At 41.0% G+C, this 26640-nt stretch overlaps 1 protein-coding gene across 3 annotated transcripts in view; it reads left to right on the forward strand.

The window, feature by feature from the left end:
* Positions 1-26640, forward strand: part of Depdc1b (DEP domain containing 1B) — a 57444-nt gene that overhangs the window by 22873 nt on the left and 7931 nt on the right. For all 3 annotated transcript variants that reach the window (XM_027401501.2, XM_035440561.1, XM_035440562.1), the window contains exons 3-7: positions 4238-4373; positions 8925-9052; positions 10276-10406; positions 12654-12701; positions 17086-17226. In XM_027401501.2, the coding sequence (XP_027257302.1) occupies positions 4238-4373; positions 8925-9052; positions 10276-10406; positions 12654-12701; positions 17086-17226 (584 nt within the window). The remainder of the gene's footprint in view (positions 1-4237; positions 4374-8924; positions 9053-10275; positions 10407-12653; positions 12702-17085; positions 17227-26640) is intronic.

The raw sequence follows: 26640 nt of genomic DNA on the forward strand, positions 1-26640 counted from the left end.
CATATCCACTTCCCACTCAACCCTCCATCTTCTCTCAGGAAACCACTTCACCTGTCCCCTCCAAACTTAATATTCTCTCTGTTAAAAGCAAAACAAAACAAAACAAAACAACAACTCACTGAGTCTAGTTGGTGCTCCAGATATGCACAGGGTTACAGGACCAGCCTCTAGAGCTTGGACAGCCTATGAGAGGAGAGGCTTAACACCCCTGAAGGAAGGAAATAGACTCTTTTTTTTTTTTTTGCCAGCCGCCCTCAGCCCCTCCTCCGTTCATGCTGGCTTGATCTTGCACAGGCTGCATACAGGCAGCCACAACTGCCGTGAACTCATGAGTGTAATGTTCCTGTCATGTCGGGAAGACACTGTCATAACAGTCATCCTGACTTATGGCTCTTAGAATCTTTGTTCCCTTCATTTGCCATACACCTTGAACCTAGAGGTGGGAAGGTGACAAACACTACAGAGTCATTTATTCTGTCTACAAGTTGTATGTCTCTGTGTGAGCTACTGTCCACTTCCAGTTTTTGTTTTTGAGACTGGCTTTGTGCTATGCTGCCCAGGCTGGCCTCAGACTCCTGTGCTGTTCCACACATGCACCAACACACCTACTGAAGCGCCTATAGATCTTAAAGATGTTTTATGCTTTGAGCCAGTTAGTTTCGGAGCTTTTACAAAAGTTTCTTTCATGTTTGGGAAATATTTCTATTTCATCCAAGTGAAATTTGAAGCAGATCAGCTAGCAGGGTGTCTAGCTCCAGATGACAGGAATTAAATGCTGCCATTAAACTTGTAACTTCTTGTCTCCAGCAGTCACTTCCAGCAGTCACCACCAGAGAGAGCCCTTGTACTTTTTTTTTTTTTCTCCCCTCAGACAAGGCTGCCAGACTGTTGAAGAAATAGGATGCCTAGCTGCATGTAGCAAAGATCTCTTTGGCAGGTAGGGTGGTAAGGAAAGGTTACTTGGCAGATCCTCAATCACTAGTCTGCACATAAGTTATCCTGCTTTGCCCTTTGGAAGATATTTCTTTCTGAGTGGAGGGAGATACAAGGACATAGTTTCCAAAGCAGAGGGGAGTGTATAGATCACCTGACAGTTACTATTTATAGAGAGACTCTCTTTTCCAAAGGATGGGCAGGCAGTGCATGAGACATGTCTGAACTCCAGTCCCCAAATTTCACAGCATATTTGAGAGTGAAATTGGGTTGAGTACTGGTTGGCGTTTATTTAATTTTTAATGAGCTGTGAGGTGGGTGGTCTGTGAACTGCGATTATATGCACAGGCAAGTCTGTGGGAGTGCGAATGCCCAAATTCTAACCTTGGGTTGGAAAGAAGTTTTGTTGTGACTGTTGGTTTTAAGGAATCAGAGTGCCTAGGTGCGGTGGGTCTGTCATGTCTGTCATTTCGGCACACGGCGGAAGGTTGAAGCAGGGAGGGTCTGGAGTTCAAGGCCAGCCTGGGCCGTAGCAAGGACCTGCCAGGAAAAAAGAGAGGGGGAAAGGAGAAAAAGAAAGGAAGAAAGGAGAGAGGAGGTGAGAAGAGAAGATAGTTAGACCGACTACTATGAAACAACCTTTTCTTTTTTGGGGGGGGGGGTTGTTTCGAGACAGGGCTTCTCTGAGTAGCCCTGTCTGGCTGTTGTGGAACTCTCTTTATACAGCAGGCTGGACTCCAACTCACAAAGATCCACCTGCCTTTGCCCCCTGAGTGCTGGGATTAAAGGTATGCACTATCACCGCCCAGCTGAAACAGCTTTAACGTTCAGACTCAAGTATCTTTGACTGGCTTAATGTTTTCATTTATTTTATATTTGGGATTCTGTCACCTACTTTAATAATCTGATTGCCACATAAATAAACTGGTGGTTTCAGTTAATTTAATTTTATTTAATGATTTCCAGACCTCATGGTTTTTCTTCTGATTCAGACTGACTTTTAAACTGCAGTGCAGTTATTGGATGTTCTTTTCAGAGAATGCGTAGTTGAGCTTTTTCTCTCCTACTCGGCTCTTTTCAAGTCTCTTGTGACTGTTGTGAAGTGGTTTCTGTAGTGCTCTTGTTATTGCTGTGTCTCCTGAGTCACCGTGATAGAAACTTTCTTTGAAGACTACCGGCACTATTAAAAACTCTTTGGTTCTGTATGTGCCTTAGAGTGAGCCCCTCACTCACAGCTGGTCCAGGCACGAGAATAAGTGTGCATGGAAGGTTTGGTCACAAATGGGACATCTGTGTCACACCCTTTGTCCCTAAGGCTCCCCTCAGTACTGGGACAGATAGATAGATGGTAAGAGCCAAAGGCTGAGGAGGGTCAGGGCCTAACAGTGTCTTCTGGATGTGACTGGACTCTTATACTTAGGAGCTCACAGCAGGGATGCAGAAGATCAAGTCAGTCACATTCCTCTCTTTCTCTCTCTCTCTGTGTGTGTGTGTGTGTGTGTGTGTGTGTGTGTGTGTGTGTGTGTGTGTGTGTGTGTGTGTTGAGAGGGGGCTTGTGAGCTCTTATTCCTAGCTGTGGAGCTATTGACAGGAAGAATTAAAAGAAATTATGTGTGTATATATTTGTCCATGTGTGATTAGGTGCATGTGAGTGCAGTACTCATGGCGGCCAGAAGAGGGCATCAGATACCCTGGAACTGGGTATCATGTCAGGCTGTTGTGAGCTGCCTGACATGGATGCAGGGAACTGAACCTGGGTCTTCTAAAAGAGACATGCTCTTAACCACTGTGCCATCTCTCTGATCCCTGTGGGGAAGATTTTAAGCCTTTATTAGGGCCTCAACTTTGAGACAAAAGTCAACAACTTCCTGATTTCTTGCAGTCCACTCCCTACACCCTTTATTGTAGTGCTGGGATTGAATTCCCCAGATGCCAAAGCTGGGCAAGTGCTCTACCCCTGAGCCACACAACCATCCTGTTGATATATTTCACCATATCCTGCTCTAAAAATTTATAGAGAGACATCTTACGGGAAAAAGACACATATTTACCCTTAGTTCTTTATTGGTATGGTCCAATCCATTTTCAGGAGAGTTTTTATGTTCAAGGTGGAATGACTCTGATAAGCAGGGGACTCAGGAAGAGGGGCAGCGTGGAGAGAGCAGAAAAAGAATCCAGAGCATTTTCTAGCTCCCTGAAGATGAATTTCTTGGTATTTCAATCTCTGGGTGACATGTTGGATATTGGAGGGAAGGAGAATTAGTCTTTCTGAGAAGTATTTTTAAAAGTGCACACTGCGGCTGTGAGCTGGGGCCTAGCCAGGAGGTGGAGTGCCTGCCTGTGTGAGGCCCAGCACTGCCAAAAAAAAAGAAGTAAATGCATGTCGGGTCAGTGTACTGCTCTTCAGCCATCGCCAATGAGGATTTCTTTGTCAGTGAATTTTGTTTGCAGTACTCCATCTGTAAAATTTAGCAACAGAGCCACAAGGCAGTGAAGATTTCAAACTGGGCGAAGACAAAGGGCCTCCTGTTCCATTCAGAACACCTTTAGAATTAGGCAAGTGACACACACTTGTTATTGCAGTTCTGGAAGCATAAGCAGAAGGGTTGTTTGGACCAGGAGTTCAAGCCTGGGTACCAGAGTGAGACTTCATCTTAAAGACAAAGGAAAGGAAAAAGAATCAAATAAGAAGCCAGCCATAGTTGCAAACAGTGTAATCCCTGTGTTAGAGAGGTGGTGGCCAGAGGATTGTAAATGCAGGGTCTGTCTGGACCATGTAGCAAGTCCAGTCCAGCCCAGGAAACTTCCTGAGCCCCTATCTCAATGAGATTTAAGGAGAGCTAAGGGTGTAGCTCAGTAGCAGAGGACCATGTACCATGCACAAAGCCCAAGGTTCAAACAAGGTTGATTATTAAAAATGTTTCATATATTTTATACCTTTTTCTTTACAGATACTATTTGCTGGGCATAATGAATAAATATCTTAAGTCATTATTGTTGCCGGGCGTTGGTGGCACACGCCTTTAATCCCAGCACTCGGGAGGCAGAGGCAGATCTCTGTGAGTTCGAGGCCAGCCTGGTCTCCAGAGCGAGTGCCAGGATAGGCTCCAAAGCTACATAGAGAAACCCTGTCTCGAAACAAAACAAAACAAAACAAACAAACAAACAAACAAAAGTCATTATTGTTGAATACTGCTATTTGTGTTCAATAGTTTAATGAAGAATGGGCTCACCACTTAACTGAGGGCTGAAATACCCTGTCTCCTACTGTCTGCAATAATAGAGCATTTCTTCTTGGATTTAGATTTCCTCCTTCCTCACCCCTGAAGCCATATCCAAAGAAGCCCCTGTATCAAAGAGATGTTATTAAATTTCCAGAGTGGAATGATCCCCCACCAGGCACTTCACAAGAGAATATTCCAGTGAGGCCAATTGTGATGGTAAGTACTGTGACTGAAAGACAGTGGGCCCAATATTGGCAGTCACTGGCTGCTTGGGAAGAGCACTGTGTCTGTGGTGTTGCCATTGGTGAGTTACTCATACGCTAGGGGATAGTTCCACACCCATGCCCACACAGTTGGCCCCAGTAAACCCAGTGAGTCACAGAGCAAAAACAATAACAACAACAACAAAATGAAAAGGGATGAAAGTGAGATGGGGACTTGGAGGGGGAAGGAAGGGGAGGAGTGAGGAGATGAGAGAGGGGGAATGAGTGTGACCACAATTCATTGCATAATGTATGAATTGTCAATGAATAAATTAATCAAAACAATAGTCATTTAAAAAAAAAAGATGCTGGGCTCAATCCAGGAGGGGTTATCTAGTGAGCTGCAGGCTTGGCTAGTGCTTTCTGATGTATCCTTTTTACAGGGTTTGGGAAGCAGTGTGAAGTGACTCCAATGCCTGTCGATGGTTGAGAGGCCAGTTAACTGGGGCTCTTACTTTGTTTTCACTCTTCCCCGCTGACATTTGATGGGACACGTGGTAGCTACTTTCATATGTTCAGTCAGCAGATTTCTGTTAAACCTCCCTTGTGATCCCCTTTCCTGTGCTAGAGCTGCCTTGTCTTCTCCTGAACTTTTTCTTAATTATTGTATCAGGTGAGAGTGAGCTAGCTGGAGTCTGTCCTGTGGAGTGACTCCCATACCCAACCCAGGGTATGAACAAACATGGCTTCTTCCAGTCTCTAAGAACAGCACATCGTGAAACACTTTTTTTTCCCTCCATACTTTTTTCTAGAAATATCCCTAGTACAAGTCTGCCAAGATTGAGATGATGCTAAAAAAATAAAAATAGAGAGAGAATCTTTGGTAAGGCAGTTTGGAAGTAATTTACTGACATTATTGACTTAGGTTAATCAGGTCTTATAAAACTAGACATCAAGACAGTTTTGTTTGCAAAGATTTGATGAAACCATTTTTCGCCAGTGCAATTAAAAGAAAAAACAGCTCCCTCTTCCCCAAAGAAATTATGTGATTTCTCAGCTTGGAGAGGATAATTAAGGAGCTTAGACTTTTCAAAGATGATCAAGGCAAAAGATCACACCAGTGACAGAAGTGGAGACTCCACGGGGGCTTGCAGATTTGTCAAGGATGGTGATGACTTTGGTGTGAATTTGACAATAATGGTTTATGTGAAGTAGGAATGCCTAGCAGGTGGATGGAGACAGTGACCCTGGAACTTAGAGCTGAGAGACTGTATTTAGAAGTCCCTCATTCACTTATTTAAAAAAATGTATTAAGAGAGTCCCTGTGTGACAACTGTGCTGGGCTTAGTAGAGTCTGTGATGTGTGACACCTTCTTCACTCTCACAGTCTAGTGAGAGAAAAATAGTAAAATAGAAAATGAAGTGTTAGAAAACACAATGGAAACTGCAGGGGTGCTAGCTACTGCCCAGAATTAAGGAATACTTAATAACTGTTAGTTCCTAGCTGAGAAAAAATTAGTGTGGAAATGCTAAGAAATTGGGTACCCTTTTCTTCAATATGTTTATTTAAACACCTAATAGAGTCCTCTAACTAGGGCTGTTGTTCAGATGACCATTTTTTTTAGTTAAACAAATGACACCATCTATATGACTTCCCTTTTCTCTTCTGTGCCCTGGGGGAAATCCAAATGTTTATTAGCACGTGTCCACGCCTGTTCAGAGTCTCACACCAGTGACAATACCTTCTATGCTCAGTTGAAATACTCCAGGAACTCTGAAGTGTGCCAGCTACCTAGAGCCATCCAGCCCTCTGAACGCTCAAGCCATTCCTTTCTTCTCCAGCTGTCTTCATGCAATACTTCTCTTTTGATACGTTCTGGTCTGTCTCTTCTGGTATTTCTCTCTGACATGATACTCAAGGCTATAGACTATTTGCTTGTTATGGAATCCACCACAGCTGGTGCCCTGCTTCCTGGGGACTACCCAAACCAAGAATGGTAAGATATTTTGTTGTTGTTGTTGTTGTTTTTCAGGGGACTATGACACAATTTTTAGAATGAGGTTATCAGTAAAAAATGACTCATCTTTCTTAAAGAGCTTGAGAGGCGGGTGTGGTAGTGCGTGCCTGGAAGCCTAGGCAAGGTCTTGAGCTAAAGCCAACCTAGGCTACCCAGTGAGTTCTGGTAAGCCAGGGCTTACAGAATGAAACTCAAAGGACAAAACAAACCAGAGAGCAAAAACCTTTTGTCATATCTTTTTTGGATGGTGGTGGTGGTGGTGGTGGTGGTGGTGGTGGTGGTTATTGCTATGGGAGGGGAGGCAACACTGAGAATTCAACCCAGGGGCTTGTTCATGCTAGGCAGGTGTTCTGTCACTGAACTATATCCTAGTCCCGCTTCGTCCTGTCCTGTCACTTGTCTAACCAATATGTGAAATAAAAGAGATGGCTCAGAGGTTAAGAGCACTGACTGCTCATCTAGAGGTCCTGAGTTCAATCCCCAGCAACCACATGGTGGCTCACAACCATTTGTAATGAGATCTGGTGCCCTCTTCTGGCTTGCAGGTATACATGCAGACAGAACACTGTATACCTAATAAATAAATAAATCTTAAAAAAAAATAACAAAACAGAGTAAACAATTTTTTGCTCATCTTTTTGAGGAGCAAAATTCTAAGAGTGGGTTCTAGAGTCAGACTGTGGCATTTGGGTCTCAGTTTTGTGATGAGGGTTTGAACTTGCTTTCCTCTGTTAGCTCTTGTGCTTTTGTGGAAGAGTTCTGACCAGTAAACTAGGATGCTGGTCCCCTGTGAGTTGGGGTACTGTGAGAGTCATCTGGTCCCCTGTGAGGTAGATACTGCGAGAATCAGCTGGAATTTACACCTGTAAAATGTTAAGAGCAGGGTTCTGCATGTAGATTCTCAGTAGTGGTCAAGTATAGCTTCTATGACTCATTTATTTCAGAGAAAGAAATTATCTGTGGCATCTCCGGAGAATTACTCCTGCAAACATTTTTACCCTGGACCCATTTGTTGCATGTGTGTTTTAACACAGTAAGGTCACACTGGGCCGCTTGTACCTCAGGTTCTTCATTTGGAGTAGTATGTTATGCCCATTTTTCACATCATTTTTGTACCTGCATCATGCCTAATATAAAGTGATACATTTTATTTGTTCAGACCTTTATTGCTAGGTATGTTTTTCCAGCTTTTCAACATATTATGTTCTAAACAGTACCTTTACAGATATTATACAGATAAATATAAATGTATTGAGGAGTACTTTTTTAGGATACCTTTGGTTTGCAGGGCAAAGGTAATAGTCCATCTACCTTCAAGCCCAAACACATCTTTTGTATATTTAAAATGTACGCATAACATCTGGCCTTTGAATTTCATTTCTAATTTGGTAATTCTTTCAAAGCAAAAGGCAGGGGCTCGAGAGATGGCTCAGCCACTCACGTAAGAGCACTTCCTGCTCTTGCAGAGGAGCCAAGTTTGGTTCCTAGTACCCTTGTTTACTGACTAGCAACCATTGTAAGTCCAGTGCTGCTGGCTGCTGTGGGTACCTGACCTCCCTGCCATTAAAATGCAAAAACAAAAATCAAACAAAAAATTCTACTTTCCTGCTTTTTTCTTCAAATAATAAGATTTTCTGTAACAATGTATTTGCAAAAATATGTCCTAGAAACACATAGTGAATGTTTTCTAACATTTTGCCTCTTACAGGCCAGAATTCTTCTCTGTGATGGAAAAAAAAAGTATGATTTGTGTCTAACAGCCTAACTGTGGGCCACAGACTACTAGGAACATGGGTGTAGAGAGCTGTGTGACTTGTGTCTAACAGCCTAACGGGGTCATGAGCCACTAGGAACATGGGTATAGAGAGCAGTGTGACTTTTGTCTATAGCCTAACTGTGGGACATGTACTACTAGGAACATGGGTGTAGAGAGCTGTGTGACTTGGGCAGCCTGAACTTTCTGAGATGTAGCCTGTCTCCAGAAGGGCTTCTTCACTCCTCATGTCTTAGCTGTCCTGAGCTATCCTCACAGAGTGCTTGCTTTTCTGCACTTAACAGTTTGACTAGGATTGGGTTGCTTTCCAATATTATACATATTTGATATTTGCTTATAAAAGAGAGCTCTAGAAGGTATATACTCTTATTTTAAATGATTAATCAGTTACAACAATGTGAATCAAGACAAGCCTTTCTGTATTTAATTTTGAATTTATAAAAATTTATTTTATCAGTTAGTTGGAACTCCCACAGGAAATAGTAGTGGTTTAGAGTTGTACTTACTGCCTTAGTTCTTTTGCCATTCATTGTAATATGACCTAATCTTGATCTTGAGTCATTCATCACTTCTCTGAGGTCCATACAAAGAAAGTTAGTTTATAATTCTAACCATTATTTTCAGTCAAATTACAAATAAACTATAGCATTTTGTACTGAAAATGTATTCTCTCTCTCTCTCTCTCTCTCTCTCTCTCTCTCTCTCTCTCTCTCTCTCTCTCTCCTACCCCCTTCCATCCCTTCTTTCTCCCCACCACCTCCTGTCAAATTAGAATTCTGAGATGTGGTTCAAGCGCCATAGCATTGCAATTGGAGAGGTGCCCGCTTGCCGTCTCGTCTACCGAAGACAGCTGACCGAGGCCAATGTGGAAGAGATCTGGAAATCTACAACATTATCACAGTATGCACATTTGAGAAATTCTGGGGAGCTTCTTTCTGTTTTATCTCTTCCCTACGCCCTGCATATTTAGTTTTCTGAAATTATGTCTAAAAAAAATCTCAACTTTGCATAATCTGTACTTATCCTGTCTCACATATATAATTTGACTAACAATAGAACATCTTGAGAATTTTGTATTGTTAGACATGTAATAGATAAAATAGCAGTTTAAATTATTTTTTAATTGGTTTTTTTTTTTAACCCCTTGATACATGCTTTTGCTTTGTAACCCGTTGGCCTTAATTCTCTATCATCCTTTTCAACCCTTGGAGTGCTGGGATTGTATATATGCACTACCATTCCCAATGTAAAGTTTTTAACTTTTAGTATCACTGACATCTTTAGTTTTTTAGTTTTTTGAGACAGGGTTTCTCCGTATTGCTTTGGAGCCTGTCTGTAGACCAGATTGGCCTTAAACTCACAGAGATCTGCCTGCCTCTGCCTCCCGAGTGCTAGGATTAAAGGTGAGCACCACCAACGCCTGGTCGTATCACTGACATCTTAAGTTTAGTAAACAAGCAATAGAAAATTCGGCCTTAAGTAATTTTAGTTAAAAAAAAAATAGTTTCTTGGAATTCAGGTTGTTGTGTGATTAAGTAATTAAAGGAGTATGCTATTGGAAAAAGATATTCTAGGTTATTTTACACATATTCTATTTCTAACCCATTGTCTAGGAAGTTTGGGTGCAATACATGAAGACAGTACACCTTCAAGATTGGTCTTTTGAGGTGCTGAGGGGATGCTTAGTGGATAAGACCAATTGCTGTGAAAGCAAAGAGGACCTCATTTCACATTTCCAGTGCCCATGTAAAGACTGACACTCCTGCCCATGCCTGTAACTGTGCCATTGTGAGGTAGAGACAGGTAGATTCTGGGAGCTTGCTGACCAGCTACTCAAACAGTGATTTTTCAATTCAGTGAGACTATTCATAAAACAGGGTGGAGGGCTATAGAGAATTCAGTGTGACATCCTTCTGTGACCTGGACAAGAGCATTCATGGGTGTATGTGCTGGCTCACATGGATACACACACACACACACACACACACACACACACACACACACACACACACACTACACAGAGTATCTTTTGTACTGCTTAGTGTTTAGCATTACTGAAATAGTGATTACAATATTTTGAAACTTTTAAAATTATTTTAAGAATAAATTATTTATCATTTTAGTTTACAGAAAATCCTTGGCCTGGATTCCTTAGAAGAAGTTTTAAACGTCAAACTTGTCAACTCCAAGTTCATCATCCATAATGTGTATAGTGTCAGCAAGCAGGGAGTCGTCATCTTGGACGACAAGTCAAGTAAGTGCGCGCCAGCCATTTACTCTGGTCAGACCACACATTGGCTGCACAGATCCCTTAGTTCCCATTTGATCCTTTCCTTACCCCAGCTAAGTTTATGACCTTACTACCTCTATCCTATTTTCTGTAGGCAACTTTTATCCAGTCTTTGGTTCATTAAGGTGTCACAGAAAGATGAATGTCCAGGGATGGAGACTTAGCACAGTGCACTCAGAGTCTATCTCATTGTTAGCTGCCTTGGGTGGGAATGCTTCCATATTGTCCTTAGGAAGACTCCAGACACATGAGAATATTTAAGTCCTACTACCTGAGTTAGTTTTAGGTCTGATTGCGTTTAGGTTTCTTCTTTTTTGTTTTGGAGTTAGAGTGTTCTGCAGCCCAAGCTCGTCAGTGGAAGATCACCTCCTGCCTCCACCTCCTGAGTGCAGTGGTCATAGGCATGCATTCCATTTGGTAACGATTTATGTGGTGCTGGCCACTGAACTCAGGGCCTTGTGCATGCTAGGCAGGTACTCTACCAGCTGAGCTACGTTCTCAGCCACTCACATTAGGTTCCTGACTTACCTTACCTTTTCACGATGGTGTCAATGAGTAAGGTTGGCTGAGGTAGTCTTTATTATTATTATTTTTTAATGAACTAATTTTTAATGTTGAAAGTCTAAGCTGGCTTATAAATCAGGGCCCAAACCAACCAACCAAACACAACTCTTTTTTTTTTATTTTTCTTCTTCCTCTTTGGAACAAGACAATCATGTTATCTATAATGCCTGTAGTGGGCCACAATCATCAGACTACTTTATCTGTTTGTTTGTTTATGTGGCAAGGTTTTACTGTGTAGTTCAGGAACTTGGGATCCTCCTGCCTCAGCTGACAGGTATGTGTCGTAATACTTGACCCAAGACCTTTTTACAAAACTCTTTCTTACAGATAAGGTCCGACTGGAATTCGATGGGCTCTTTGAGTTGATCTTTTAATTTAAATTCTTGATGCCGAGAATTGGCGGGGGCTGAGTGACCTTTGCATGTGAGAAAATGGTGCAGGACTTGGGGACACAGTAAACTATTACTAAATTGAGGCTGAAGCTCCTAGCCAGTGGTGTATTCAAGAAGGCATCACAGTATGTGACGAGGTTTATGTAAGCCCCATCTCTAGGCAGGAGTAGGGCTTGCCTTGGAAAACAGGGTGCTTCCGTTGTCATAGTTCCTCCATCAGGAATGGGGGACAATGGCAGACAGAGATCCGTGTGTGGAAACTTGGGTTAATATCCAGCTATAACAGCAGGTTCCCGTGCATGGAGGAGTGGAAGTCTTTGAAATACTGCTAGACCTGTTCAAATTCTCTAGTGTAGCAGGCTCAGAGTCATACCTTGAGTTGGCACTTAGACAATAAGTCAATTTTTGTTTTGCTAAGTTTTTCTGGAAAAAGGAAAGGTTTTACAGTTCTCAGATTCGTTAGGTGAAACAGCACACAGGCTGCTTCCCAAGATATAGAATCAAACACAAGGCCCTCTCCACTGCAAGGCCAGAGGGAAGAGGCTGTATCAAGTGATTCAGCTGAGATTTTTTTTTTTAAAGGTTTCATTTTTACTTGTATATATGTGCATGTTTCTGTGTAGGTGTGTACTTATAGGTGCAATACTCACAGCGACCAGAAGAGGGAGTCATTCTCTGGAGCGGCAGTTGCATGTGATTGTGAGCCAACTGCTGTGGGTGCTGGGAACTGAAATCTGGCTCTATGAAGAGCATCATGTGCTCTAACCACTGGGCAGTCTCTCCAGCCTCTGGGCTGGGCTTATCTTAGCAGTGTTACTATTATTGTAAGGCTGACCTACTACTAGCAGCCTGTGATTAATATGTCAGTGGCATTTTCTTGACCTGAAATGTTTTTCAAAACAGGTAAAATGACCTACAGAATATACTTTTTTCCCCCAGTTTGGTGCTGAGGATTGAACCCAGGGCCTTGTGCATACCATGTGTTTCTCTGGACAAACCATCCAGTTCTTCCTTTTTACTACAGTTTTTTAAAAGTGTATCCTATCCTTAGAAAAAAAAGAAAGATTTCTATCTTTTAAAGCTCTAATACACAAATTGGTGAAATGTCTCATAGTGCCTGGGCAAATGATGCACTCTTATAATACCGTGTGTGTGTGTGTGTGTGTGTGTGTGTGTGTGTGTGTGTGTGTGTGTGTGTGTGAGACTGAATTATAAAGAGATGAATAAAATATCTTTTGTATTTTCCTTTCTACAGAAGAACTTCCTCATTGGGTCCTGTCAGCTATGAAGTGTTTGGCAAATTGTAAGTACTAAATGTCTGCCAGTTTTATAAAATTAGCAGAAATTAGTGCCTTGAATTAGAAAACAATTCCTGCTCAATGGGCTGGGCATGGATTTGACACCTGCAGCTGGCAGGGAATTGTTTGGCGACCACTGTGCTTTCTTGGTGGAGTCATGCCTTAGTGAAAGTGTTGATATAGTACAGTTCTAAAGGCATTGAGTTCTTCCTATGTCTCATGGATGTAGTCATACATCAAGTTCATGCCATTCCCAGGAGCGTCTCATAGGGGTAAAAGAAATGAATGACCGTGTATATAATATAGTAGCAGCCACCTGTTTATGGTCCATAGGTTTTTATTCCTAAAAGGTGGTTGTTAGTGCCTACATGTTCCATCTTGTTTGCTGGGCAGCTGCTGTCCTCTATGAGGCGTCAGAGGGCAGTGTTTAAAAGGGACAGGTGTGTTTTAGAGGACTAACTTGACTGATCTGCAGGATGGCGTAGAAGCAGAGGAGCCTGCATACAGAGAAACAAGAAAGAGTGTCTCAGAGCCTGCATGTAAGATCTGGAGGCCTGGACCACGGGTGCGCCCAAGGGAATATTCATAGGCATATAAAATCTCTTTAGCAGACACATGGCATGCATTTCATTGTCTATCATCAGCACTGTGAAGGAACAGTATAATAATAGCTCATGAACCCTGCTGTTTTCTTGGAATTTTTAGGAAGCTTAACCCAAAGAATGGATTCTAATATTTAAGGGAAAAAGTACTTATCATAATTATTATTGTGTGTGTAATATATACGTGTGCATGCAGATGTTGTGAGCATGCTGTGGTGCATGTGGGGAGGTCAGAAGATATTTGTGTGTTTGTATGTGTGCATATGGATGTTGTGTGCATGCTGTACAGGTGTGGAGGTCAGCTGATGATTGTATGATATGTCTGTGTGCATACAGATGTTGTGTGCACACTGTGGAGGTCAGAAGATGGTAGTGTAATTGATTTGTGTACATATGTCGTGTGCATGTGTGGAAGTCAGAAGGTGATTATGTGATTTGTGTGCATACAGATGTTGTGTGCATGTGTGGAGCTCAGAAGATTGTGTGATTTGTGTGTGCATATGGATGTTGTGTGCATGTATGGAGCTCAGAAGATGATCTGGGGACTCACTTCTTTTTACTGTGGACTCTGGGGATCTTCACTCAGACCATCAGGCTCAGATGGCCACCGTGCTACCTGAGGAACCATCTAATCTGCCTCAAATGTGATTTTAATGAGAATCTTTGTCATTTTAGCTGATTAGTAATGGTAATATTTGGTCTTAGAGAAGCTCTTGAGTCTCACAGCTATTTCAGGAAAAGGCTACTTTCATATTTTTGTGTAGGATCAGCATATATGCAGAGACAGGTGTGTAAACTATTGAATTAGTAAACTGAATTATTGATTAAACTGAATCATTTTGAGCCTCATATGCTTGTCTTACTGGCCCTGTGTGGGGATGGTTGTTCCCTCTCATTCTGAACATACATAACAATATCGGTTTGCAAATATCTCAGAGTTTTCCAGGTTTAACTCTTAAAAATTTTCATTGATTTTTTATTGATATTTTAGACACACTGAGATGTAGAGTGGCTTCAAATTGGGGAAGTGCTTTACTTAAAATTGTGTGTGTGTATGTGTGATTTGTGTGATTGCCATGCCATAACAAATGTGCGGAGGCCAGAGTTAGTCTCTTCTTCTAGTTCTGGGGACTGAGCGTAGGTTGTCAGACATGGCCATGAGTGCCTTTATCCACTGTGCCATCTCCCTGACCCTGAAGTGCTTTTTATTCTTTCCACTCAACTACTCGAAGTAAATTAAATATGTTACGTCTTTGGTCAGAGTTGACAGTGAGGAGATAAATGTACAAGTATGAAGCTCCAACAGTCATTCTGAGCTGCTGGAGAACCAAAGATTTAGAAGTTACCAGTTAGGAATGAAGCTATAATGTGTGCTAAAATGCTATAAGATGTGTTTATTGTGTTTGACTTTCCATGAAGACTGCAATGCAAGACGTCTGAAGCAAGGTTGGCATGACTGAACATTGAATAGAGGAAAGATGTCATGTGACTTCATTATCACCATGGATATGAGACGCAGAGTGTCAGAGGAGGAGTATGCTCACATGTGTTGAGAGCAACCTTTATAAATGGTTAGCGTATCACAGACATTTGCTTATGTATCAAATATGAAAGGTGGCCAAAGGACAAGGTTAGCCTGTTGGATAGGATAGTTTTATAAAATTTATAAGGCTTCCCAAATTCTTCTGTCCATGAAAATTTACATTGTGTCTGTCAAAGTTAAGTCCTGCTGTTTGTCCTTATCTTTAATAGATGCCAATTACTACTGAGTCCTCTAAAGGGGGGATAGGCCGACTATCTGACATACTAAGGGCTACTTGCCTTCTTATCTACAAGTGAATGAGTCTTCCTTCTCTTTTGAGCACTTCTTCAGTTACTGTAGACCGTGCACACACAGGCCTGAATGTTAACTTGTAGGCCAGACCCTTTCATGGATGCTCACAGAAGGGAGACTGATGCTAAGTCATGCAAAACTGGACTGATTTCTTTTGCTTCTTTGTGTGTATTCATCAGAAGAGCCAATCAAAAATGGAAATAAAGGTCCCAAAGCATTTTATTCCAGAATCTGCCAGGAATAACATTTATAAACAGCTAGACTAAGAAAAATAATGTCCTTAAAACTCAAAGGTGAAGCCAGGCTGGGGTGCCTCACGCCTTTAATCCCAGCACTCAGGAGGCAAGAGGCAGGTGGATCTGTGTGAGTTCAAGGCCAGCCTGGTCTACAAAGCTACACAGAGAAACCCTGTCTCGAAAAACCAAACCAAACCAAAATAAACAGCTCCCCCACAACCAACAAAAGAAAAAAAACCCCACAAACCTCAAAGTTGATTAAGAAAGAAAAGATCTGTGTGGTTTTTTTTTTTTTTAAGGGATTCCCCCATATTTTTAATAACGATAATGACATATTCTTAAGGTATATAATTGTTTAGAATGAATCACTCACTTCCCCTGCTGAGCACTAATTCTGGCAATGAGTCTTGCTTGTTGAGATACATCAGACCATCATTTGTTTAAGCTTGCTATGTGAGGAGGAAGTAAACAAACATGGGTTATGCAGGTTTATGTACTACAACGTTATTTTAGCCAATAAAATTAACTTTTAAAGAAGAGAACAGACGGTGCCGGGTAAAAGAAGTTTTGTTTTTATCTAAAGATTTCATTTTAAGCTATGTGTATGTGCATGTGTCTGTGTGTGGGTGTGTGTATGTGAGTGGAGGTACCCTAGAGGTCAGAAGAGGGCATTGGATCCAATGCTTCAGTTATAAATGGTAGTGAGCCATAGGGCGTGGGTGCTGGGAACCCATCTCTTAACCTCTGAGCCAGCTTTCCAGCTCCCAGAAAAGGAGTTTTTAGGGACACCATAAAGAGCCATTTCATGATGTCCCAGGGGATTGAATGTCATGTCCAGAATGGTTTCCTGTGTTATAGCTAGGAGCTCTTAACTGCTGCAATTCTGTGGGAAGAATTTCCTTGAATTCATTTTTGTTGCTTTGTTCATTCTCCTGGGCATGCCAGTCTCTGCTGGCCTGGAGCTGGTCACCATATTTGCACTCGTTTTCTTCTATGGTCCTTCTGGGACAAGCTGTTTTCCTCAATGCTCTGGGACCTCCAGTTTGCCTGACAACATGGTAGTGTAAATCCGTGATGAGGGCACTTGCTGCCAAGTTGTGCAGATCATCTTTTACATCTCATGGGACCCGGATTCTGTTGGGGCTTTCCTCTGCCCTCTGTTGACATAGGACATAGCCAGGCCCAGGCTGGTTCAGTGTCCAGGGTTCTCCAGCTATGCAGTGTGATCAGTTTTCCTTTAATAGGTGGGCAGTGATTGTCAGAGTTGAGAATGAATTGACAAGGTAGAATGTAAAGTTTCTTGTTATCTTTTTAAAAAGCATTTAATATTTCGTTTGTCTGAAATAGTTTGTTAGGAGAAACTGATTATTTCACTCAACTATATGACTGTAGGATAACATAATATAGCTAATAAGATATCATAGTAACTCTTCTATTACATGTTAACCAATTGTTACTTTTTTAACTTTATTAAGACTAGGAGATATTGACTATTTCAATGGAAATTACATACATGAAGTTTGCCTTGAGATACATTAGTGTTCTTTGTTTTTATAATATATTCAACCAATCATATTTGAGTATAAAGTATATGTCATTTCCACATGAAGACCTGTCAGTGTATCTTGAATATCTGTGCACACCACACATATGGTCAGACGATGGTACTTAGAAGTAGCTGCTTCATTAATCATTCTCTCTCTCTTTTTTTTTAAAGGGCCCAACTGTTCAGACTGGAAGCAGCCAATGTACTTGGGATTTGAGAAAGATGTCTTTAAAACTATAGCGGATTACTATGGTCACCTGAAGGAGCCACTGCTGACATTTCACCTATTCGATGCTTTCGTCAGTGTCCTAGGTGAATATATAACCAATACTTTGGCATATGGATATTGAATCTTTTCTCCTGTCACTGTCTTGAGAGTTCCATTAGCAAAAGCTCAGAACATTTCCTTTTCCTCTAAAAAAAAAAAAAAAATCACATTTTAAATTTAGTTTTGATCTTATTCTCTTTTTATTTTTGTTTTATTTTAATATTTATATGAATTATTTATTTGTAACTTTTTGTTATCATATATTAATTATATATAATAATGGGTTTCATGAAGATATTTTCATGCACTTATATAATGCATTATCCTTCCTTACGTCTGCCCATTCCTACTGATTCCTTTTCTCTTCATGAATAGCACCCTTCTGCTTTCATGTCTCTCTCTTTGTGTGTGTGTGTGTGTGTGTGTGTGTGTGTGTGTGTGTGTGTGTGTGTGTGTGTAAGACCCAAAGAGTTTCATTGCGTTTACTTATTGAAGCATAGGTAAGAGCTATTTATAGGATCACTCCACCTATCAGTGGTTACACTGCTGAAGAAACTGTTTCCCTCTCCCCCAGCCACCATTAACTGCCAATAGTTCTCAGGGTGGAGTGGGGCTCCTGACCTCCCCACAGCGATCTGCCTATATAAATCATATTCCATGGTGCAGTGTCGTGGTGCCCAATCTTATGCAGGTAATCATAGCTTCTGTGAGCTCACAAGTACGACAGCTGTGTCATACCTGGAAGACAGCACCACCCATTCCTACAGCTCATACTCTTTCTTTGTCTTTTCTGTGACGCTTCCTGAGCCTTGGAATGGTTGGTAGGATGACCCACTTGTGGCAGGACATTGAGTACCCACTTATTCTCAGCACTTTGAACAGTCGGAAGTCTATGGCACCCATCATCCACTGAAAGAGACCTTCTCAGACCTAAGCAGATAGATAGCAGCACTGCCCTCCGGCTGTAAGCATGAATATTCAGAAGGGAGATGATGGGTCCAACATTTACCAAAACAACAGAGGTAGCTTCTCCACTAGTGTCATGGCTTTTTTTTTTTTTTCTTTTTTCTTTTCCTTTTAAAACCAGGTTTTACAGTTCCTTCCCACAGAGCAGGGCTTTAAATCCAATCAGCAAGTGGTTGGTTACCTCCACAGCAATCGTGCCACTGTTGTTTCAGTGCAGAGTCCACAGCTGGGTAAAACAAACTGTGCATGACTCTGCCCCCAGGACCTGAATAGTGCCTTCCTGCACAGTGAAAGCTAGCCATATAGGCATTTTCAAAGTAAAAAGTGATATATTTCTTAATAGTTAACCTGATTGTAAAACCAAAGCAAAGACCAGCAGGTTTTATTTCTAAAGGAAGACTAGGATGTTGTACAAGAGTATAACATTGTTGGTAGAGAAGAATGTAAATTTGACATTTACTCTTCATGACTAGATCAAATACTCTAGTTATGACTTCATGAGCAGTCGCTGTAGGAGGTATATTGTCATTTAGAAGGTAATTTATTTCTATTAGAAGAAACAAATTTTATAGAACTATTTGATACTTGAAATATGCAGAATAAATAAGGTAACATCATTTATGTAAAACTTGTTTTATTTTTCATTTAGATTTATACCTTAAAATTTATACCGTAAAGGAAACACGGTAGAAAGGGGAAAGCCCATTATTGCTATGATTCCTTTCTCTTTGGAAATCAGATTTCCCTGTGGGATGTAAGGATTTTTTTTCTCATCATATCGTCAGTTATGTAGAAGTGAGAGGAATTAGCATTCTCTTGTTCCTCAGCAACCTGGGGGTTAGCAGTCTTCCCCCTTCCATTTTTACTCCTTTTATTTTTCTTTGCATCCCTTCCATAACATCTGAACGAAATGTCAGCCCTATGTGAATGAGTTCCCTGAACTCAGTGGTGTACTCTAGATTCATGCCTTTATAGGTTCTCTGATAGTAACAAATACAGTCACTATAAATTGTGTGTGTATGTGTATGTATGTGATGTGTGTATGCATTCGTGTGATGTATGTGCGTGCATATGCCATGATACCTTTGTTGAGATCAGAGGACAACTTTGTGCAGTTGGTTTTCTCTTTACAGATTTACATAGGTTCCACAGCAAGTGCTTTACTCACTGAGCCACCTTGTCTTAGGAGTGATTATTTTTATAAATGTCACTACTGGGCATAATTGGAAGACCTATTTATTTATTATGGTATTTTAAAACCAGTAAGTCTTTGGCTTTCTCTTTAAGCCCAGTTGATCTTTTGTGGATGTTTTGGTTTTGATGTGATTTTTAGGAGTCTTATGCAGACCTTGCTGGCCTCAAACTCACTATGTAGCTGAGGCTGGCCTTGAACTCCTAACCCCCCTCTTCCCCTATATGAGTACTGGATTACAGGTATATGCCACCTACTCAGCTCTGTTATGGAGTCTTGAGACTGTTCAGTCCTCTTGGTATTTTGTTTTCAGCTGAGTTTAATTGGGAGCTTATGAACATATGCATCTCATGGCTAATGGTGGACACTTGCTGCTATTTCAGATGCTTGTATACTAAAAGAGTAGATTCTCATTATCCTTACTGCCATTAGCATTGGTTAGACTAGAGTTCTAAAGACTGGGTTGAAAAATGAGTTCTTACAGTTTCTTCTCATTTTCCATTTTTATAATATTATGTAGTAAAATTGTTTGATTTGGAAGCAGAATGACTTGGAGCATTTTTTAAAAACACAATTTCCAATTTGAATCTGTTTTTTTTTTTTTAATATCATTTGCCCTTCACAATTATTCATTTTGAGCTGAGCTAGGAGTTAAAGCTGGCTCCATTCCTAATTGATATCAGAATTGTTACCCCATAAAATGTAAAGGATTTGAGGTAGAGAATGATGGGCATTACGAATTGATGGCCTTTAGCTATAAGACCCTTTAGCTATAAGAAACCCTTAGTTAGGGTTTCTATTGCTGTGAAGAGACACCATGACCATGGCGACTCTTATAAAGGTAAACATTTAATTGAGATGACAGCTGACAGTTTTGGAGGTTTAGTTCATTATCATCATGGCAGAGACCATGGTGGCTGAGAGTAAGGTGGTGTGCAAACAGACCTGTGCTGGAGAATTCTACGTCTTTGATTCACAGATGACAGGAAGTGAGCTGAGACACTGGGCAATTATCTTGACCATATATGTGACCTCAAAGCCCACTTCCACAGTGACATACTTCCTCCAACAAGACCACACCTACTCCAACAAGACCATACCTCCTAATAGTGCCATTCCCTTTGGGGGGCCTTTTCTTTCAAACCATCTCAATTATTGAATGTGTCCAAAGTGAGCATGCATGAGACACCAGCATTGGAAATCACTTTTTAAAAAAGTATCTTCATGTAGTGAAAAAGAAAACCTAGACTATGGAAGATTATAATTTGTTTACATGATTTCAAAGAGTATCTAATACAGTCTGTGAACAAAAGAAATTATCTAGAAATGTAGGTTGAATTTCGTAGAGTTGATTCATCTCTTAAACTTCTTGACTTTGATTGAAATAGGATGTTGCCTTGATTGAAATCACATGTTGCCTAGATTGAAGCAGGATGTTGTCTTTTAAAGTAAGTAATCAGTCTACTTTGTGTAGAAGCTGAAATTGTGCCGAATTTTTCAATGGATGTGATTGTCACTTTAACGTATATTCTTCTTTTGAGGTTCAGGCCTTTGCTTGATTGAATGTGGTAGACCTTGTGACCAGAGCTGACCCCGAGAGCTGTTAGTCATTGCTCAGTATGAAATTGGGAATCTTAAGTCCATTTTAATAGTTTTCAAAGAAAGGACAAAGGTGTGGTGGCCCATGCCTAGAATCCCCACACTTAGGAGGTTGAGACAGTGAGAGCACACATTTGAGGTCAGTCAGAGCTACATAGCAAGATTCTGTCTCAGGAATCAGACAACATTTAGTTAAGTGTGGGGAAGAGGATCAGGAAGGAAAAAAAAAAACTTACTTGACATGTTTGGAGATGTGAGACTTATTCTTTACTAATAATTACAAAATATTTGATTTGGTTCAGCAGTCTAACCAAGCCTACTGTCCACAGTTGTTCTTTATTTTCCAAGATGTGTGTCAGCATTCCACCACAGAGTCCATTGACTCTGTACTATCTGTTAATTTACATATTGAGGGTGAATGAAGGTGAATAAGCAAATGAAATGGGAGTTGGGTAGGTGTTTAGAAATGGAGTGATCCTAGCGTTGATTTGTGCTAACCTTGCTACTGTAAATATCCTATAAGTACCTCTAGTTTGAACTGTGTGTGAGTGATTTTTAAAAAGAAACTTGATTAATTTACATATTTTAAGAAACAGAAGATTCATATACAAATTTATATTTATGGCTTTTTAAAAAAATTAGAAGGATCTGGTAGTCAGGGGCTTGGGTTTTGGGTGGTACTTGTTGATGCTGTGTGGATGCTTCCAGTAGAAGGAGCAAGGGTTTGGGAACATGGACTCCAGCTTGATGCTACATTGCTTCTCAAGCTTTGACCATATCCATTCAATTCCCGTTTCTTGTTTATTCCGTTTCAGCTATGGTGCCTGGTTTCCTTCCTAGTGAACTGGAAGGCTGAGGTGATAGCTCTTTGTTATTTATCCTTTCTTCCTGACTTGAATCTTGAAAATGCTAGTCATTCATTAGTGTCATTATGCATTGGATCATCTGACTCAGTAGTCTAAGATCTGTATGTGTGTGGCACAAACATGCCAGAGAATTGTGTAGGCTTATAGTGTAGAATATCCAAATGTTTGGCTGTTGTTCACTGTTTGTTTTTTGTCAGGTGGCTTGTAGAACAATATGCCGTCTTTACCTGCCCTTATGATCTCTAGGCTACCTCAGGGTCCCAGAGTCCTATTATCTCTTTTCTTAGAGAGTTACTAGTTAGTGTGCTTGCCCAGAAAGAGGGCTCTTGTTTCTGTGTACTTCATGTTCTTGGTGGTGATGTCACCTGCTTTCTGGGCTCAAGTCTTGTGACTGGAGCTTTTAAAGATGCAGATGGGCCAAGATAAAGATGTCTATTCACCCTCAAATGTCGCCAATGATTGTTGAAATGAAGTGGACTTATGTTTTCCCTAAAGGTAGTAATTTAGGGACGTGTCTAGATTTTCCTTGGATGTAACCAAATGTATAAGTTACTTGTAGCAGTGATCACTTAAGAAGGTTGACAAAATTTTTGGGAAGAAATTCCAAGATTCCTCCCATACCATTTCAGCAAGATAAAGATATTTTTAAATGCAATATGAAATATGGTTCATTTTTATCCAGTATTTGGATGAGTAAAGAACTTTCTGAGCCGAAAAGCCAAAGGAATTATTAAGTGCTATATTCAAGGTTCATGCAAGAAAGGACATTGTCTTAAGAATGGGAGAGCCTATATCTGCTTTTGAATAATTCCCTGTGGTAACCTGCTTGCCTTTTCTTAAAAATCTCCAAAGAATTAGGTTCTCTTGCTGTGTCTTTCTTTCAGCAAAAAATTTTTGCCAATTGGTGTATATTTTAAATCCTTTTGGTTCAGTGTAATCTTTTTTCTTCTTTTTATGTCTGTTTTCAATAAAAATGAAACTTTGACACCCCCCCTCCTTTCAACAGACATGACTCTGTTGGCCTTTCTGGGACTTCTAGGACCTCCTAAGAGTTTTCATATTTCATTTCATAGTTTCATATACCAATAGCCAAGAGGTTTTTCAAGAGAAACTAAGCGAAAAGATAATGTTTTCAGTAAATGATGTTAGCACAACTGGAAAAGGTAAGCCTCTATATTTTTTCATACCTGTTCAAATTTTATGTTAGAGTGGATCATAGAATCAAAAATAACAAATCAAACTAAAATTCATCAGAAGAAAATGAAGGAGAGGATTCTTGCAATCTTGGGTAGGCAAAGATTGTGTGTGTGTGTGTGTGTGTGTGTGTGTGTGTGTGTGTGTATGTGTGTGTGTATGTGTGTATAATGAAAATTCAGTAAAATTGACTTCATTTAAATTAGAAGTGTCTTGTGTTTGGAATACTGCATCAGCAAATGTAGAAATGGGGTCAGGGAGACTAGACTTGTAGGTTTTTGGCTGAGATTGATAGATCATCTTGCTGTGGCCCCAAATAAATGTTCACCCACCAGCAGTGTTGTGTAATTTTGTGGAGCCTCTGATGCCCCTGCATCAGAACAGCAACCAGCTTGAGGAAAAGTATGGCCTGTGGCCCCTGCTGGCTGGCATGACCAGTTCCTGGGTACACTGCCCATCAATAGCAACAGCAGCAACAATGGCAAGAGGAAGATGTGGGCTGACACGAGAACCCTCCTTATCCAGTATCCAGAATGGAGACATGTCCAGCGTGAGCCAGGACAGGCAAGCTCAAGGGCTGTTCTCAGCATAACAGCTCTTCTCCACAGGAGGGTGGACAGATCATGTATGATGTTGAGAGCAGGGCCCTTGGCTCTCAGTCAGAACTTAAAAGAGAGAAAGAAGTTGAGGTGTAGTGAAGTGCAGACTGGGCCATCCAGTGGTCCTATCAGGCCTGAAAATGTTCAGCTCAAAAAGCTCATTTGTGGTTTAGATTTGCTCTGTCTCTAAGCATGAAGAAAATGGGGTCAGGGTGAGGGCCATCCTGTCTGCAGGGCTATCTGCAGGGTTTCTTTCTGAAAGTGCTTTCCACCTCTTCCTTTTGCACATCTGGCTTTGACCCTGGCTTCCGTGTTAGAAAAGGACTGAGTGAACCTTCTGCCAATGCATTCCAATGGAAGGAAAAGTTCTTAGCAGTGTGTGTGGCCTGTGGGTGGTGTTACAGTTGTGTGCTTGGGCACTGAGGTGCTCCAGCCTTATCTTTATCTGTTTCCAGCAACTTCCAAAGTCTATGTTTTTTTGTCAAGCACTATTGAGGCGTTTAACTAACCCTATTCCCTTTCTGGCCCATGAGTCACTTTAGAATAATCTAACAGCATTTTCTCTTTCACCAGTGGTTATCATTTGTCAACATTTCTGCTAAGAACCACCAGAATTATACCCATGCCATTTAGACTCTGGCAGTTTAACTGCCATATTGCTCTAAAACGTTAGACTAGCAAATGGCATCGTGAAAGCTTTGTTCTTTAGTTTATGTTTTCTAAGACAAAGACATTTCTTTAGTTTGAATTAATAGTTATTGAAAGGTAAACAAAAAGTAAAAATATAAAACACAAGAAAAATATTCTGGGCAATAAAAACACATTAAAAAGGAATACACCATTAAAATGCAAAGAGACTGGAATAACATATGCTTATTATATATCTTAGAAAATTAACTTGTTGGAGCCCATTCCCTATGAGGGGATGCCATGCTCAGCCTTAATGTAGGGGAAGGGGCTTGGTCCTGCCCCAACTTAATGTGTCAGACTTTGTAGACTCCCCATGGGAGCCCTTACCTGTTAGGAGGAGTGGGTAGGAGGTGAGCTGGATTGGAGGCAGGGGGTTGGGAGGGAGAACATTGGTTGGAATGTAAAATGAAAAAAAAAACCCAACAATAAAAAAGAAAATACTTGAAGCCAGATGTTATGGTTAATTTTGAACACGAAATTGGTGGGATTTAGAATCTCAGTTGGAGGGGCCGGGAGATGGCTCAGCCACTAAGAGCACTGCCTGGTCTTCCAGAGGACCCCAGTTTGATTTCAGGTACCCACAAATGGCTGATCTGATGTCCTCTTCTGACCTCCGTTGGTACCAGGCACACATGTGGTGTACAGACATATATGTAGGCAAAGCACCAGTACACATGAAATAGAATAGAGAGGAGTTACCATGAAAACAACTCCCTGTCTCTGAGCAAGTATTTGGTTTAGGCTAACTGAGCTGGGAAGACCCCTTTTAACCACGAGCAGTGTCTTTCTAGCCCCAGACTGAACATGAAGGGAGAAAGAGGAGTGAACATAGGTGTTCATCGCTCTCTGCTTCCCTACTGGACACACAGCATGACCAGCTGTCCAAGCTCCTGCTGCTTTGACCCCTCCCCTCAGGAACATTACCCTTGAACTGTGGACCAGAAGTTCTTCCTTAAGTTGTTCCTTTTCGAGTATTTTGCCACAGCACCATGTAATGCAACTAACACATTGGAATATATTCAGAACTCTTAAGCAATGAGATAATTAATACAATAAAAAGACATGAATTTTTAATAGAAATTTTATAAGAGAGAGAGCACACAATAAGAGGATGCACATCATTTGTCATTCAGAATACGTGGATTAAAACTGTAGTGAAGTACTAGTACATAAGTACGAGGAAGCCTAAGATTAGTTGAATTGATTGATCATGCCACGTCTTGGTGATGATGTGCAGCTATTTTAAGATTAAGCAACATTTAAGCAACATTTCTGTATGTGTGTGGTTATGCGTATGTGTTTGATCATGTACATGTCATGGTATGTTTGTGGGATTCAGAAGACAACTTGTGATAGTCAGTTTTCACTGTTTACTGCGTAGGTCCCATAGATCAAACTCAGGTCACTGGACTTGGTGGCAGTCCCCTTTTTCTCCTGCTGAGGCATCGTGCTGGCCTAGAGCTGCTCCTCTTCCCCTGCTCCTCCTCCTCATGATGAAATCATCAAAAGTATTTTCGTGCAGCTTTTGGATGTTGTTGTTATGTTACCACTTGACTATGTAGTAGTGTACCAGAGCCTTCTAGTCATCTCTGACTGCCCCTTAGCACTCACTGGTCAATGCTACCACTTCACTTCATGTACTCTCAGTTATGAGATCAACTCTTTTAGATTCTGTGTGTGATTGACTTCATGAGGCACTTGCCTTTCTTTTCTTAGCTTACGTTACACAAAACGATAATCTCATTTAATAAGACTTGGTGCCTTATGCCTCTAATTCTAGACCTGGGAAGCTGAAGCAGGAGGAATGCCGTAGGTTTGAGATCAGTCTGTCTTTTGTTCTAGAAGTTGCATAATGTCAAGTCTTACACTGAAGTTTTTATCCACTTTTGGGCTGTATTTTGAGAGACTGGTGAGGATTAGAGATCTAGTTTTACTCTCCTATATGTGGATAGTCTTCAGCACTGTTGGGATGGCTGTCCTATGTGTGTCCTTTTGTTGAAAATCAGTTGGCTATAAGGCTTACTTCCAGTGTCTATTCCGTTCCTTTTGTTTGTACTCTATAGCTTTGTATGTGTCTGTTTCTACTGGTGTCAGTAGGGACCACCAGTGGGCATTGGATCCCCTGAAGCTGGAATTGTGAGCTGCCTGACATGAGTGTTCTTAATCACCGAGCCATCTCTCCACCCCATGTATAGTATTGGATGTCAGGTGGTGTAATGTCTCCAGTTGTGTGCCATTAAACACAGCTGTGTTGAATCAAAAGTGGGGATGTGGGCATATTTTTCTCACTACAGATCTTAGAGAAAGCTTTCTGATTTCCCCATCAGTATAATGCGAACGTTATGTCTCTTT

Source organism: Cricetulus griseus, chromosome 2 (assembly GCF_003668045.3).
Source record: "Cricetulus griseus strain 17A/GY chromosome 2, alternate assembly CriGri-PICRH-1.0, whole genome shotgun sequence".
Taxonomy (NCBI): domain Eukaryota; kingdom Metazoa; phylum Chordata; class Mammalia; order Rodentia; family Cricetidae; genus Cricetulus; species Cricetulus griseus.